Source organism: Chiloscyllium plagiosum, unplaced genomic scaffold (genome assembly GCF_037043375.1).
Source record: "Chiloscyllium plagiosum isolate Xiang-an unplaced genomic scaffold, Cpla_swu_hap1 HiC_scaffold_6, whole genome shotgun sequence".
Taxonomy (NCBI): domain Eukaryota; kingdom Metazoa; phylum Chordata; class Chondrichthyes; order Orectolobiformes; family Hemiscylliidae; genus Chiloscyllium; species Chiloscyllium plagiosum.
In genome coordinates this window covers 57,321,551-57,335,650 of record NW_028270144.1, presented here as the reverse complement: position 1 = coordinate 57,335,650, position 14,100 = coordinate 57,321,551, and the positions used below count along the sequence as shown (strand labels likewise).

Sequence of the window (14,100 nt, the reverse complement as noted above, 5' to 3'; positions counted from 1 at the left end):
CCTACCACCCCACCAACCTCCATATACATCATATCATCCGTCGTCATTTCCGCCACCTCCAAACAGACCCCACCGCCTCCAAACGGACCCCACCACCAGGGATATATTTCCCTCCTCTCTCCATCAGCATTCCGAAAAGACCACTCCCCCCGTGACCTCCCTCGTCAGGTCCACACCCCCCACCAACCCAACCTCCACTCCCGGCACCTTCCCCTGCAACGGCAAGAAATGCAAAACTTGCGCCCACACCTCCCCCCTTACTTCCATCCAAGGCCCCAAGGGATCCTTCCATATCCGCCACAAATTCACCTGCATCTCCACACGCGTCATCTATTGCATCCGCTGCACCCGATGTGGCCTCCTCTATATTGGGGAGACAGGCTGCCTACTTGCGGAACGTTTCAGAGAACACCTCTGGGAGACCCGGACCAACCAACCCAACCACTCCATGGCTCAACACTTCAACTCCCCCTCCCACTCTACCAAGCATATGCAGGTCCTTGGACTCCTCCATCGCCAGACCATAGCAACACGGCGGCTGGAGGAAGAGCACCTCATCTTCCACCTAGGAACCCTCCAACTACAAGGGATGAATTCAGATTTCTCCAGTTTCCTCATTTCCCCTCCCCCCATCTTGTCTCCGTTCCAACCCTCGAACTCAGCACCGCCTTCCTAGCCTGCAATCTTCTTCCTGATCTCTCCGCCCCCACCCCCACTCCGGCCTATCACCCTCACCTTGACCTCCTTCCACCTATCACATTTCCAACGCCCCTCCCCCCTACATTTTATCTTAGCCTGCTTGGCACATTCTCCTCATTCCTGAAGAAGGGCTCATGCCCGAAACATCAATTCTCCTGCTCCTTGGATGCTGCCTGACCTGCTGCGCTTTTCCAGCAACACACTTTCAGCTCTGATCTCCAGCATCTGCCGTCCTCACTTTCTCCTCCAACAACTTGCCCACCACTGATGTCAAGCTCACCTATCTATAGTTCCCTGGCTTGTCCTTACAATCTTCCTTAAACAGTGGCACCATGTTAGCCAACCTCCAGTCTTCCGGCACCTCACTGTGACTTTCAATGATACAAATATCTCAGCAAGAGGCCCAGGAATCGCTTCCCACAGAGTTCAAAGGTACATCTGATCAGGTCCTGGAGCAAAAAGACCTCGGCTATTCACCCCTTCCATGCCTTTCGTGATTTTAAACCTGAGGTGAGCCTTCAGCCTCTAATGCTGTCTACCCCAGACCAAAAACAAATAGTCCCAATACGCCAGCAATCTAATACTCTTACGCGTGCACCAGTCATCCAGCCACTTATTTACTCATATTTTTCCTTCTATACTTGCTGACGACTTGACACTGGGAGTAATCTGGAGATGGACTGTGATCTCTGGATGTTCACCCTCCACTTCCCCAAAATGCCTTGCAACCACACCACGACATTGTTGAACTTGCCCCCACACACACATGTGGGCACATTCACCGACGACCTTGACCATCTTCAGTGGAGTGGCCTTGACTGTGGTTTGCCTTGACAGACAAACTGACTCTTGCCATTTTGCAAGGCTGAGATGCTGGGATTCCCTCACTATTTCCACTCTACATTGCAATGGAAAGGGCAGAAATTTCATCTGAAATAGTTAACTCTGCTCCATGTATTAAATTGAGGGCAGTTCTTTGGGTACCTCTTCAATGTTTTAATTAGGTGGTGCAGCAGCGACTATGCTTCCAGTGAGGTCCAGCCTTCTAACTATCCCCATCTTTTGTTATGCTGTCTGCTGGTCAAAGGTTAGGGAAAAAGATTAGATTAGATTAGATTACTTACAGTGTGGAAACAGGCCCTTCGGCCCAACAAGTCCACACCGCCCTGCTGAAGCGCAACCCACCCATACCCCTACATTTACCCATCCTAACACTATGGGCAATTTAGCATGGCCAATTCACCTGACCTGCGCATCTTTTGGATTGTGGGAGGAAAACGGAGCACCCGGAGGAAACCCACGCAGACACTGGGAGAACGTGCAAACTCCACACAGTCAGTCGCCTGAGGCGGGAATTGAACCCGGGTCTCTGGCGCTGTGAGGCAACAGTGCTAACCACTGTGCCACCGTGCCGCCCACTAGGTTGGTGCTAACTGCACAACTGTTTTATTTTTACAATTAAAATGCTTTGTTCCTTTTGAAACAGACAGCATGCCCATGTATCCGTTGAATGCTGTCTGCAAGTTTTAAGTGCTGATTTTGGTGTCATGTTATTAATATTCTTTGTAATCAAGGCATGATTTCTTTTTATTAACTAACTACTATTGTCACCGCCACCAGAAGTCAGAGGTGACTTAATATTGCGACTCGAGCATGAACCTTTACCGGCCCCAACTATTGGAGTACAAGATGAAGATTTGGACCTTTCTGTTGAGCCAGATGGATTTCAAAAGGAAGAGCAAGATGGAAGTACTACCCAGAATGATCTACCCATACTCCACTCTGGTAAAATCCGAGGTAACTGAAATGTGGGGAAAAAAAATGTTCCCTCCCCACTACCCCAGTAAAAACACATCTCTTCCTAACTAACCCTACCCACCCCCACTCCACCTGACGTGACTCTGGATGGCGAGAACGCGGCACTCAAGCTCCAGCGGCAAGGCCAGGTCCTGGGGCCCAGTGAGGGGCACAGGCTGGACCTAGGGCTCGATCCGTCATACCTGGCTGTGGGGCCCGGGTGCTCGGCTGGACACGGCTGCTTGTTCCTGACTAATAACCTCTGGGCCATGAGCAGAGTCATGGGAAAATAGCTCTAAGGATATGAAAATGACCATGGGGTAGCAGGAGCGGGGTGAGAATGAGCAAGCAACACTGATTGTTGTATTATGATCCTAGCAGTAATCTCGTCAAATAATAGATTGCAATCTGGCTTGATAGATCATGTTTTTCTTTGAAGTTAACAGGGTAGTCTTTCACTGAAATATAAGCAGGCAATGCTGGAGTTTTAGGTTTAAGAATAAAACCGGTTTATTGTTTAAAAAGAAATGAAGGTAAAATAGAATAAACCAACTACATACATGGAACACAAATTTAACAATTTTGAAACACATCGTAAAATGCACTCCCAATAATCCTAACATGAACCCATTTACAATACACTCAACCTGTTTTCTTCAACATCTGCCAGGCTTCATTGAATTGTAGCTATCATTTCTAGTCACAGATATACAGCACGGAAACACACCCTTCAGTCTAAATCGTCCATGCCGACCAGGTATCCGAAATTAATCTGGTCCTACCTGTTAGCATTTCACCCATATCCCTCTAGAACTTCCTATTCCTTTACCCATCCAGCTGTTTTGCTAAATGTTGAAATTGTACCAGCCTCCACTACCACCTCAGGTAGCTCATTCCATAGAACACCACCTTCTGCTTGAAAAGGTTGTCCCTTAAGTTCCTTTTAAATCTTTCCCCTCTCACTCTCTACACCCATGCCCTCTAGTTCTGGACTTCCCTCCCCCAGGGAAAAGATCTTGTCTGTTTATCCTACCCATGCCCCTCATGATTTTATAAGCCTCTATAAGGTCACGCCTCAGCCTCTGATGCTCCAGGGAAAACAGTCCCAGCCTCCAACCCTCCAAGGAGAAAGTGAGGATGGCGGATGCTGGAGATCAGAGTCAAGGATGTGATGCTGGAAAAGCACAGCAGGTCAGGCAGCATCTGAGGAGCAGAAGAATCGACATTTTGGGCATAAGCCTTTCATTCCTGATGAAGGGCTTATGCCTGAAACGTCGATTCTCCTGCTCCTCGGATGCTGCCTGACCTGCTGTGCTTTTCCAGCATCACACTCTGAACTCAAATCCTCCAACCCTGGCAACATTGTTGTAAATCTTTTCTGAACCCTTTCAAGTTTCACAACATCTTGCGTATTGCAGGGGGACCAGAATTGCGGACAACATTTCAAAAGTGGGAGAACCAATGTTGTGTCCAGCCACAATATGACCTCTCAAACACTATAGTTGAAAAATGTGGTGCTGGGAAAACACAGGCCGGCAGCATCTGAGGAGCAGGAGAATCGATGTTTCGGGCATAAGCCCTTCTTCAGGAATGAGGCTGGTGTGCCAGGCGGGCTGGTATGAAAAGTAGGGGGGAGGAAATTTGGGGGAGGGGCGCTGGGAATACGATGGGTGGAAGGGGGTGAGGGTGATCGGCCGGAGAGGGGGTGGGGGCGGAGAGGTCGGGAAGGAGATTGCAGGTCAAGAGGGCGGTGCTGAATCCGGGGGTTGGGACTGAGATAAGGTGGGGGAGGGAAAATGAGGAAGCTGGAGAAATCTACATTCATCCCGTGTGGTTGGAGGGTTCCTAGGTGGAAAATAAGGCGCTCTTCCTCCAGGCGTCGTGTGGTCAGGGTCTGGCGATGGAGAAGGCTAAGGACCTGCATGTCCTTGGTGGAGTGGGAGGGGGGGTTAGTGTTCAGCCACGGGACGGTTGGGTTGGTTGGTGCAGGTGTCCCAGAAACGTTCCGCAAGTAGGCGGCCTGTCTCCCCAATGTAGAGGAGACCACATTGGGTGTAATGGATACAGTAAATGGTGTGTGTGGAGGTGCAGGTGAATTTGTGACGGATATGGAAGGATCCATTGGAGCCTTTGGAGAGAGGAGGTGTGGGCGCAAGTTTTGCACTTCTTGCGGGTGCAAGGGAAGTTGCCGGGAGTGGAGGTTGAGTTGGTGGGGGGGTGTGGACCTGACGAGGGAGTTGCGGAGGGAGTGGTCTATCCGGAACGCTGATAGGGGTGCGGAGGGAAATAGGTGGTGGGGTCTGTTTGGAGGTGGCGGATATGACAGAGGATGATACCACCCCCCCCCCCCCCCCCCCCCCCCCCCGCCAACCCAAACTCCATTCCCGGCACCTTCCCCTGCAAACGGCAAGAAGTGCAAAACCTGTGCCCACACCTCCTCCCTCCAAGGCCCCAATGGATCCTTCCATATCCATCGCAAATTCACCTGCACCTCCACGCACACAATTTACTGTATCCATTACACCCAATGTGGTCTCCTCTACATTGGGGGAGACAGGCCGTCTACTTGCGGAACGTTTCAGGGAACATCTCTGGGACACCCGCACCTAACCAACCCAATCGTCCCGTGGCTGAACACTTTAACTCCCCCTCCCACTCCACCAAGGACATGCAGGTCCTTGGCCTCCTCCATCGCCAGACCCTGACCACACGATGCCTGGAGGAAGAGTGCCTCATTTTCCACCTAGAAACCCTCCAACTACATGGGAATGAATGTAGATTTCTCCAGCTTCCTCATTTTCCCCTCTTTCCTCCCCCCCACCCCCCCCCCCCCCCCCACCCCCCCCACCTTATCTCAGTCCCAATTCCCGGATTCAGCACTGCCCTCTTGACCTGCAATCCCCTTCCAACCTCTCTGCCCCACTCCCTCTCCCGGCCTTTCACCCTCACCCTCACCTCCTTCCACCTATCGCATTCCCAGCTCCCCTCCCCCCTACCTTTTTATCTCAGCCCGCCTGGCACACCAGCCTCATTCCTGAAGAAGGGCTTATGCCCGAAACGTCGATTCTCCTGCACCTCGGATGTTTGTGTTTTTCCAGCACCACATTTTTCAACTCTAGTCTCCAGCATCTGCAGTGCTCACTCCCTCTCAAACACTATACTCAATCCTCTGACCAATAAAGGAAAGCATACTAAGCACCACCTTCATTATCCTATCTACCTGCGATTCCACTTTCAAGGAGTTATAACCTGCACTCAAAGGTCTCTGTTCAGCAACAGGACTGTATCATTAAGTGTGTATGTCCTGCCCTGGTTTGCCTTTCCAAAATGTGATGTGTCCAAATTAAAGTCCATCTGCTACTGCTGAGCCATTGGTCCATCTGATCTCAATCTTGGTCCATCTGATCACTCTGAGGCAACCTGCTTTGCTGTCGACTACACCTCCAATTTTGATGCCATCAGCAAACTTGCCAACTATACCTCCTATGTTTGCATTCAAAGCATTTATATAAATGACAAAACTCAGTACTGATCCTTGTGGCACACGACTGGTCACGGGCCTCCAGCCTGAAAAGCAACCCTCCACCTCCTCCACCACCACTACCACTCTCTGCCGACCTTTTGAGCCAGTTCTGTTTCCAAATTGCTAGTTCTCTCTGTATTCCATGTGATCTAACCTTGCTAACCAGTCCACCTTGTCGAACGCCTTACTGAATACAATCTAGATCACGGCCACCACTTTGCCCTCATCAGTCGTTCTCACTGCTACTCCAAAAAGATTTAATCTTAAATTCAAGAGAGATGATTTCCCACAGACAGCCATGCTGACTATCCCTAATCTGTTCTTGCCTTTCCAAATACATGCAAATTCTGTCCCTCAAGATTTCCTCCACCAACTTGCCCACTACCGATGTCAGGCTCAATGGTTGTCTTGCTTTTCCTTACCAACGTTCTTTAAATAGTGGCACCTCACCTGTGACTGTCAATGATACAAATATCTCAGCAACAGGCCCAGCAGTCACTTCCCTAGCTTTCCACAGAGTTCTAGGGTACATCTGATCAGGTAGAACGTAGAACAATACAGCGCAGAACAGGCCTTTCGGCCTTTGATGTTGCGCCAACCTTGAACTGTTCTCAGCTTGTTCCCCTACACTATCCCAAAATCATCCATGTGCTTATCTAAGGATTGTTTAAATCTCCCTAATGTGGCTGAGTTGACTACATTAGCAGACCTTCCCTCCAGACCAGGCAACATCCTGATAAATCTACTGTGTACCTTTTCCAATGCTTCCACATTCTCCCTGAAATATGGGGACCAGAACTGTACACAATATTCCAAGTGTGGCCGCACTAGCGTTTTGTATGGTTGCAGCATGACATTGCGGTTCCGGAACTCAATCCCTCTACGAATGAAACCTAACACACTGTATGATTAAGATTAGATTACTTAGTGTGGAAACAGGCCCTTCGGCCCAAAAAGTCCACATCGACCCTCTGAAGAGCAACCCACCCAGACCCATTCCCCTACATTTTCCCCTTCACCTAACACTACGGGCAATTTAGCATGGCCAATACACCTAACCTGCACATTTTTGGACTGTGGATGGAAACCGGAGCACCCGGAGGAAACCCATGCAGACACTGGGAGAATGTGCAAACTCCACACAGACCATTGCCTGAGGCGGGAATTGAACCCGGGTCTCTGGCGCTGTAAGGCAGCAATGCTAACCACTGTCACTATGCCACCTTCACAGCACTATCCACCTGGGTGGCAACTTTCAGAGATCTATGTACATGGACTCCAAGATCCCTCTGCACATCCACACTGCCAAGAATCTTTCCATCGACCCAGTACACTGCCTTCCTGTTATTCTTCCCAAAGTGCATCCCCTCACATTTAGCTGCATTGAACTCCATTTGCCACCTCTCAGCCCAATTCTGCAGTTTATCCATGTCCCCCTGCAACCTGTAACATTCCTTCACACTGTCCACTACTCCACCGACTTTAGTGTCATCTGCAAACTTACTAATCCATCCACTATGCCTGCGTCTTTGTCATTTATAAAAATGACAAACAGCAGTGGCCCCAAAACAGATCATTGTGGCACACCACTATTAATTGTACTCCCGGCTGAAAAATTTCCATCGACCACCACTCACTGCCTTCTTTAAAAAAGCCAGTCTCAAATCCAAGCTGCTAAAACGCCCTCAATCCCATGCCTCTGCATTTTCCTCCAACAGCCTACCATGTGGAATCTTATCAAAGGCTTTACTGAAGTCCATGTATACCATGTCAACTGTTCTACCCTCATTTACATGCTTGGTCAACTTGTCAAAAAACTGATGTTTGTGAGACACGACCAGCCCTTGACGAAACCATGTTGACTGTCTGAAATAAAATTTATGCTTGTTAAATGATTATAAATCTTATCTCTTATAATCCTTTCCTACAACAGAAATAAGGCTCACTGGTCTATAATTACATGGGTCACCTCTACTGTCCTTCTTGAACAAGGGCACAACATTTGCCATCCTCCAGTCCTCTGGTATCAAACCCATAGACAATGATGACTCCAATATCCAAGCCAAAAGCTCTCCTATCTCCTCCCCAGCTTCCCAGAGAATCCTCTGATAAATCCCATCCAGCCCAGAGGACTTGTCTACTTTCACTCCTGTTTGTAACTAACCTCGATCCTTTCTCGTCTAATATCTCGTACTTCATTCTTCTCAACAATAATCTCCTTTTCCTGAGTGAAAACCGATGAAAAATGTTGTTTAGCACCACTCCAATCTCCACAGGGTCCACACGCAACTTCCCACTTCTGTCTTTGGCCCTATTCCGACCCGAATCATCCTTTTATTCCTCACATACCTATAGAAAGCTTTAGGGTTCTCTTTTATTCTATTTGCTAAAGACTGCTCATGTCCTCTCTTTGCTCTTCTTAACTCTCTCTCTTTAAATCCTTCCTAGCTGATCTGTAATTCTCCATTGCTTCATCTGAACCATCTTGCCTCATCAATGCAGAAGCTTCCTTCTTCTTCGTAACAAGAGATGCAATGTCTGTTGTAAACCACGGTTCCCTTATTGTATCACTACCTCCCTGCCTGACAGGGACATACTTATCAAGGACACGCAATATTTGTTCCTTAAACCAGCTCCACATTTCCATTGTCTGCATCCCCTGAATTTTGCTACCCTATTCTATGCATCCTAATTCATGCCTAATTGCATTATAATTGCCCTTGCTCCATCGATAACTCTTGTTATGTACCTATCCCTTTCCACCGTTAAACTAAATGTAACTGATTAATGGTTACTCTCTCCAAAGTGCTCACCTACAACTAAATCAATCACCTGGCCTGGTTCATTACCAAGCACCAGACCCAGTGTGGCCTCCCATTTTGTCGGCCCTTCAACCTCCAGTATACATTCGACAAAAACTGATCCATCTGACGTACTAGAGTTTTAGCATTTCCAGTCAATGTTGGGGAAGTTAAAGTTCCCCATAATGACCACCCTGTTCCTTTCACTTCTACTCGGAATAATTTTGCTAATCCCCTCTCCCACCTCCCTGGAACTCTGCAGAGGCTTATTTTTAAACAAAACTCCAAGCAATGTGACCTCTCCTATTTCTAACCTCAGCCCACACTACCTTCGTAGATGAGTCCTCGTCAAAAGTTGTCTCAGCCACCGTTATACTATCCTTGACTAACAAGGCCACACCTCTCCCTCTTTTACTGCCTTGCCTGTTCTTAATGAAAGATCTAAACCCTGGAACCTGCAACATCCATTCCTCATCCTGCTCTATCCATGTCTCCGAAATGGCTACAACATCGAAGTCCCAGGTACCTATCCATGCTGCAAGCTCATCTACCTTATTTCGGATTCTTCTGGCGTTGAAGTAAACACACTTCAAACCACTTCGTTGTCTGCCAGCACATTCCTGTGACCCTGAAATCCTGTCCCTCTCCTTCCTACTCCTCCCTCCTGTGCACTGCAACTACACCTCCGGTTCCCATCCTGCTGCTGAGCTAGTTTAAACCCACCTGAATACCACCAGCAAATTTCCCACCCAAGATATTAGTACCCCTCTAGTTCATGTGAAGACTGTCCTGTTTGTACAAGTCTCACCTTCCACAGAATGAGCCCCAATTATCCAAGAACCTGAAACCCTCCCTCCTGCACCATCCTTGCAGCCACGTGGTCAGCTGATATCTCTCCCTATTCCTTGTCTCGCTATCACGTGGCACTGGTAACAAACCAGAGATAACAACTCTGTTCTAGCTCTCAGCTTTCACTCTAGCTCCCTGAAATCCTGCCTTACATTTCTATCCCTCCTTCTACCTATGTCGTTGGTACCTACATGGACAACGACTTGAGGCTGGTCACTCTCTCCCTTCAGGACCCCAACGATGCGATCTGAGACGTCATGGACCCTGGCACCTGGGAGGCAACACACCAACCGCGAGTCTTGTTCATTCCCAACAAACCTTCTATCTGAGCCTCTAACTATTGAGTCCCCAATGACTAACACTCTCCTCCTTTCCCTCCTTCCCTTCTGTGCAACAGTGATAGACTCTGTGCTGGAGACCTGCGCCCCACTGCTTACCCTTGGTAAATCGTTCCCCTCAACAATATCCAAAACGGTATACATGGTTTTTCAGGGGATCCCTCCACTGACATTTTTTTTCACCCTTTGAACAGTCACCCAGCTTTCTCAGTGTCTAGGAGTAACTACTTCCCTGTAACTCTTATCTATCACCTCCTCTGCCTCCCGAATGATTTGAAGTTCATTCAGCTCCCACTCCAGTTCCCTAACACGGTCTTGGAGGAGCGAGAGGAGTTGTGTGTAATTCCTGCAGATGTACTTGGATGGGACATGAATGGCATCCCTCACCTCAAACATCATGCAGGAGGAACATTGCTCTCCCTGCTCTGCCATCCCAAGTAAAAAAAGAGAGATGCTTACCTGATATGTCCCTGGTCTTTAAGGTTAGAGGAGATTGTTGGGTGGGAGGCCCTACAAAGATAGTGTTTCGGGTTGTGAAAACACTGACTTGTACATCTGGACGGAAATAAAAATACAAAGTCCCTCTTTTCCCAGAAACTTCTGCTCTCTGACTTCAAATTTAAAAGCACAAGCCCGTGACTCGTTGCTTTCGGCAGGCCCCTGGTGCAAGCTCCCGTCCTTTTGAGTTGCTGCTGCCGCTGAAAAACAGAAATGGGTCCTGGGGATTTATCTGCCTTATGCATTTTGAGATATCCAGCACCACTACCTCTAATATTGACATTTTTCAAAATGTCACCATCTATTTCTCCACATTTTATATCTTCCAATAAACACTGATGCAAAGTATCTTACTCCATCTCCAGCGGTTCCACACACAGACTGCCTTGCTGATTTTTGAAGGGTTGTATTCTCTTTCTAGTTACTCTTTTGTCCTTAATGTATTTATAAATTCCTTTTGGATTCTCCTGAACCCTAATTTGCCAAAGCTATCTCCTGTCCTGTTTGTGCCCTCCTGATTTCCCTCTCGAGTAGGCTGTTCTGAGGAATCACTTCATTGCCGCTGTTTATGCACCTGATGCATGCTTCCTTCTTTTTCTTAACCAAAACCTCAATCTCTCTAGTCATCTAGCATTCCCTATACATGCCAGCTTTGCCTTTCACCCGAACAGGAACATACTGTCTCTGGACTCTCATTATCTCATTTTGGAAGGCTTCCCTTTTCCAGCTGCCCTTCAGTTGCAAACATCCGTCCCCAATCAATTGTGAATGTTCTTGCCTAATAATACTGTCAAAATTTGGCATTTTCCAATTTAGAACTTCATCTTTGAGATCTGGCCTATCCTTTTCCATCACGCTTTTAAAACTAAGAGAATTACGGTCGCTGGCCCCAAAGTGCTCTCCCACTGACACCTCCGTCACTTGCTCTGACTTATTTCCCAAGAGTAGTAAAGTTTTGCACTTTCTCTGTAGGTACATCCACATACTGGCTCAGAAAAATTTCTTGTAGACACTTAAATTCCCTTAGCACTATGGCAGTCCCAGTCTGTGTGGAAAGTTAAAAACCATAACCACCCTATTATTCTTACAGTAACTGAAATCTTTCATACAAATTTGTTTCTCAATTTCCTGCTGACTATTGAGGGGATGATCACCTTATTGAGATTGTACTCTGTACTCTAGACCCCATTCTTATTTCGTAGTTCCACCCAAGTAACTTCCATGGATGTATTTCCACGAATATCCTCCCTGTGTACATCCATGTTATCCCTAATCAAAAATGCCACTCCCTCTCTTCTCTTGCTCACCCTTCTATCCTCCTTATAGTATTTGTACCCTGGAACATTTAAGCTGTCACTCCTGTCCATCCCTCAGCCACATCGCTGTAGTTATGATGCTATCCCAATCCCATGTTCATAACCATGCCCTGAGTTCATCTTTTCCTGTTTGCCCTCTTGCATTGAAATAAATGCAGTTTAATTTATCACTCCTTCCTCATTCTCTGCTTTTTTTCCCCTGCCTACCCTGACTGTTTGTTTGGCTTGCTCCTTCTCCCACCTGTAGCAGTCTCGGACTAATCTCTTTCCTCACAATCTCCCTGGGTCCAGTCCCCCCACCTTACCACCTTAAATCCTCCTGAGCAGCTCTAGTGAGTCTCCCCACAAGTATGTTAGGTCACTTCCACCCCAGAAGAGATTCCAGTGGTCCGAAATGTGAACCCGTCTCCTTTGCACCAGCTCCTCAGTCACTCATTCATCCACTCTGTCCTCCTATTCCTACCCTCACTTGCTCGTGGCATTGGAAGTAATCTAGTAATAACTATCCTCCAAGAGCCTCCTTTTTGAAATTTATTCCTAACGTTTTATATTTTCCCTTCAGAATCTTATTCTTTTTCCTTTCAATGTCGTTAGTTCCATTGTCGTTAGAAGCCGAATGAGTGTCTTAGACGTTCAACGTAACATCCTTGCTCTTGTATACCATGCTCCAACTTTTAACAGAATTATACTGTATGCTTTGTTACCTCTGCTTTGTTCTCTCTGATGTGGAGGTGCCGGTGTCTTTGGGGCGGACAAAATTAAAATTCACATGACACCAGGTTATAGTTCCAAATAAACATGTTGGACTACAAGCTTTCAGAGAACTTCCAAATAAACCTGTTAGACTATAACCTGGTGCCATTGCATTTTGAACTTTATTCTCTCTGAACTGCTCTGTCCTTCCATATTTAATGATTGATGGGTGCATACACCCAAATCTCTTAGCACCTACACTGCTTTGAATGGTGCCATTTTTATTTTTGTTTATTGGTGAGGGATTGCAGATATCTCAAGATCATCAAATAACCCAGAAAGGACTCGCCTCCTTAGATTTATGCATAATGCTGTATTCTCTTGGCAACTCTTTGCTTCTCCCTTATTTTTGAAGGGTACAAACATTGAATATTATTGAAGAATAGAGTCCCAACTTTCATGGCTTTCCTAAAAAGAAGCCTGAAGTGTTTAATACTTCAGAAAAGGTTTTTTTTTTTTTTGCAGTTTGTATGTATTAAAACCAGGATGTATTACAGTGCAGACTGGTGCCATTTGGCTAGCTGTAGTTGTGCTCAGTCTTTGAACAACTGTATACTTGATTCCCATGTTCCAGACTTTTCCCCATAACCCTGTAGTGTGCTAAACTTCAAGTGCATGTCCACTTGCATTTTTAAAGTTCTAATGGAATTTGTTTTCACCAGGTAGTATAGCCCAGATTATAACACCCATCATGACGAAATTCTCATATCGACCTTGTTCTTTTATCTTTAATCTGACTCTTGGCTAACAATTTATTTACCAGATGAAAACATTTCTCTTTTTTTTCTGTCAAAACTTCTTGTATATTGAACATCTGTAGAACATCAGTTAGCCTGTTAAGCCTGCTCCACCATTCAGTTAGATCATGGCTGATCATGTAGCTGACAGCACTATCTCAAGCTTGCTGATATAAATCTCCTGACATCTATTGACCTCTGTCTGGAACAGGTTCAATGATTTAGAATCTACAGTCTTCTAGGGGTAATGAATTCAAGATTTGTCACATTAATTGAAGAAACATACACCATTTAGAACGGAAATGAGATATCACTTGATCTGAGCTTGAAAAGCAAAGAACTGCAGATGCTGGAAAATTGAAGCAAAAACACATTGCTGGAGAAACTCCGGTCTGTCAGAATCTGGAGAGAAAGTAGTGTTAACTGGTGTTTTGAAGAAGGATCTCTGGAACTGTAATTTTGAATCTGCTTTCTTAGGATGCTGCCAGACCTACTAAGTGTCTCCAGCAATTTCTGTTTTAGTCTGAGACTACCCCTCAGCAGCCAGGGGAAAGATCTTGCCTATGTCCACCCTGTCATGCTCCCTAAGAAGTTTGTTTCCACGAGATCATCCCTCATTCTTAGAAACTCAAGAATACAGACCCAATTTCTTCCATCTCACCACCAGGAGATAAGAGTGCAATCTCTGGGGTTAGTATGGTGGACCTCCATTACACTATGTGACAAGTATAAACTTGCTTATTTAAGGTGACATTAACTGTCCCCATACTTGAAGTGTAATCTCACTAA

The 14,100-nt window shown here is 46.6% G+C and overlaps 1 protein-coding gene across 6 annotated transcripts in view; it reads left to right on the top strand.

The window, feature by feature from the left end:
* The window catches only part of cep295 (centrosomal protein 295), a 191,195-nt gene that overhangs the window by 32,546 nt on the left and 144,549 nt on the right, over window positions 1-14,100 (top strand). For all 6 annotated transcript variants that reach the window (XM_087988022.1, XM_087988027.1, XM_087988023.1 and 3 more), the window contains one exon: window positions 2,320-2,496. In XM_087988022.1, coding sequence (XP_087844148.1) covers window positions 2,320-2,496 — 177 coding nt within the window. The remainder of the gene's footprint in view (window positions 1-2,319; window positions 2,497-14,100) is intronic.